At 34.4% G+C, this 2541-nt stretch overlaps 1 protein-coding gene across 1 annotated transcript in view; it reads right to left on the reverse strand.

Moving 5' to 3' along the window:
- Positions 1 to 335: 335 nt before the first annotated feature.
- SMCO2 (single-pass membrane protein with coiled-coil domains 2) overlaps positions 336 to 2541 on the reverse strand; it is a 27672-nt gene continuing 25466 nt past the window's right edge. The window contains 2 exon segments of the mRNA XM_032283939.1: positions 336 to 540; positions 543 to 586. Of these exon segments, the coding sequence (XP_032139830.1) occupies positions 398 to 540; positions 543 to 586 (187 nt within the window). The 3' untranslated portion in view covers positions 336 to 397.

Raw genomic sequence — 2541 nt, forward strand, 5'->3', positions numbered from 1 at the left:
TAGGGCTCTAATTCAATTGAAGTAAAACTGGATACAGTGGAGGGGAAAGAATTTTATGCTTTCTTTTTTGAGACATCAGAGGTCAAAATGGAGAAGATAACCATGGGAGATAATACTTTATCATCTCAACATACCCCATGTTGGGGGAAAAGGAAGACTAATGGTTTGAAGAAAATGTTTTCAACAAAGTGTGCACTGATTAGAGAAGGCATGTGACTCATGAGGGTAAGCTGTTTACATTTTTGTGTGTGATCAATCAACTTCTGTATAATTACAATGTTCTTTACAAAAACATTATACAGTATTTTTTGAAAAATAAGTTAGCCAGCATACTACAGGAACAGCCAGAATTTTTACTGGGGAGAAAATTAGTAGGGTGACAGTAATTTCTGTATCTTTAGGAGGGTAACAAGTCTTCCACTTCCAAATTCAAGAAAGGCTCTATCACCTCCCGCAGGTCCCACATGGTGCGGCGCCCAAGCATTCTTGGAAGCGCCCTTTCAAAGAGAAACGTAGCATCAAAAAATAGTATGTAACAGTGACGATGAGGACATAAAACATGATGAAAATCCTCAGTGCATGTTTCCTACAAAGAGAGAAAACATGTGTGTTAAAAAAATTTCTGAAAATAATCACATTGATAGATTCCTGGCGCCTCCACCCCGGTAGCTCTGTAACTTCAACTAAGTAATTGAGTTTCTCTTGACTTCAGTTTACATTTGTAAAAGTAGCAGGTTGGAATGGAGGAGCACTTATTTCTGTCCACAGTAGGTCTGGCATTGGAATTTCAAGATTCTACAGCCATGAAACAATAAAACCCCTGGATATTGTGGTGTTCTTTCCTTTGTAATGTCCTCACATTCTAGCAGGTTATTGCAGTCTTTACCTCACTGTTGAGGTATATAATGCCTCTTCTGGGGCAAATAAAGGCCCAAGCAATTAGATTTTCCCCAGGACATAAAGTGATAAAAGGAATTGAGAGCTCTTTGTCCCTGAGTTTTGTCCTGGTACCAGACTTTTATTTATAATGTAATAGAAGCTTTTGTAAATCTTTGAGGACCCCTCCTTCTGGGTTGCATCTATGGCATATTTTATTTATATGATTCTAAGTTCTTGCATTACTATTTTCTAGTTATAAATGTGATACATGATTAGGGTAGAAAATCCAGAAGAACACAAAGAAGAAATGTCATAGACAATCCAAGTGCTGAGATAATTACCGTCTCTAATACATCAGAAGAGAAAATCTAGAGCATAATGCTAGCCATAAATCAATTTTGTGACCTACATCAATGAGTTTTACAAACCCGAGCCAAGTTTCTTGCCATTATCCCCACTGGCTATCACTTGGCAGTTCCACATATAATTGCTTTCACTTCACACATTTATTAAAGAGTCAATTTCTTAAGATAATCTATTAGGAAGGGGCTTAGAGAGCTGATAACAGGAAGCAAATGTGTCCTGCCATCAAGGAGCACCAAAGGCAGATTTGTTCTTTCTTATGAGAAGAGGAACAACTCATTACAAAAACATATCTAGTAAATAAACACTGTTCTTCCTAAATTTAAAAACCAGTCATCTTTGGAAACACTAAACTATGACATTTTCAAAGAAACACATTTTAACATTAGGTTTTCGGAAAGTAAACAAATTTTCTAAATCAAAGATAATGTTGAAAATAGAGAAATGAAGAAACTATAATCTCGTTACCCAAATATAACCGGATACATTTTTAATCTTTTTTCCTTTCTTCCATGTATTCATTCATTTTTGTTTTTAGTTTAATTTTTCCCTTTTGTTTATACCTGTCTAATTTTTTCTGTCCTGTGGTAAATACTCTTGGTACAGTTAAATTCATATTTATTTCTTGACAGGAATGAATCATTTGATTTTTATTTACAAAAATCAATACAATTAAAACATTTAACATTTCTATTACTAAGCATGGTATTTATTTTAAAAGGTCCAGACATTTTTCTTCGGAAAAAATTATAGTTACTAAATTAAATTGAGGTTTTTCATATCATCTGTACAAAACCAAAAAAATGTGTCACTAATAATTTTATTCATTTTAGGCTTATCTTCTGTAAAGAATAAAATATTCTTTTAACTTTTGAATACTATTTATTTAATTTTGAAACCTTGCCATGTGTAAAACCTTTCATCTTTTCCAATATTTCCACATTATTTATGGTCAGTACATAGGGGATGACCATAAAGGGAACTGAAGGGCCAGAGGACATTATCTATAAAAGGCCACCTTGTGAAGCTAAAAATAGCAAAAATCAATTCATAATGATTGAATTAATCCATAAGACAAACTTCTTCAAAATGTTAGTATATAAATATGCTTTAGTTAAACCAATGTGTTTCCAGTTCTCTAACAAGAGATTGGGCAAAATTTTAGGCAATCTTTTTTTTTTTTTTTTTTTTGTAAGGCGGTTTTTCCCTCTTATCCCGGCTGGAGGACAATTGTGCCGCGGTCTCGTCTCCGCACACCCTCCGCCTCCTGGGTTCAGGCAATTCTCCTGCCTCAACCTC

Source organism: Sapajus apella, unplaced genomic scaffold (genome assembly GCF_009761245.1).
Source record: "Sapajus apella isolate SASKATOON/1434 unplaced genomic scaffold, GSC_monkey_1.0 scaffold2, whole genome shotgun sequence".
NCBI lineage: Eukaryota > Metazoa > Chordata > Mammalia > Primates > Cebidae > Sapajus > Sapajus apella.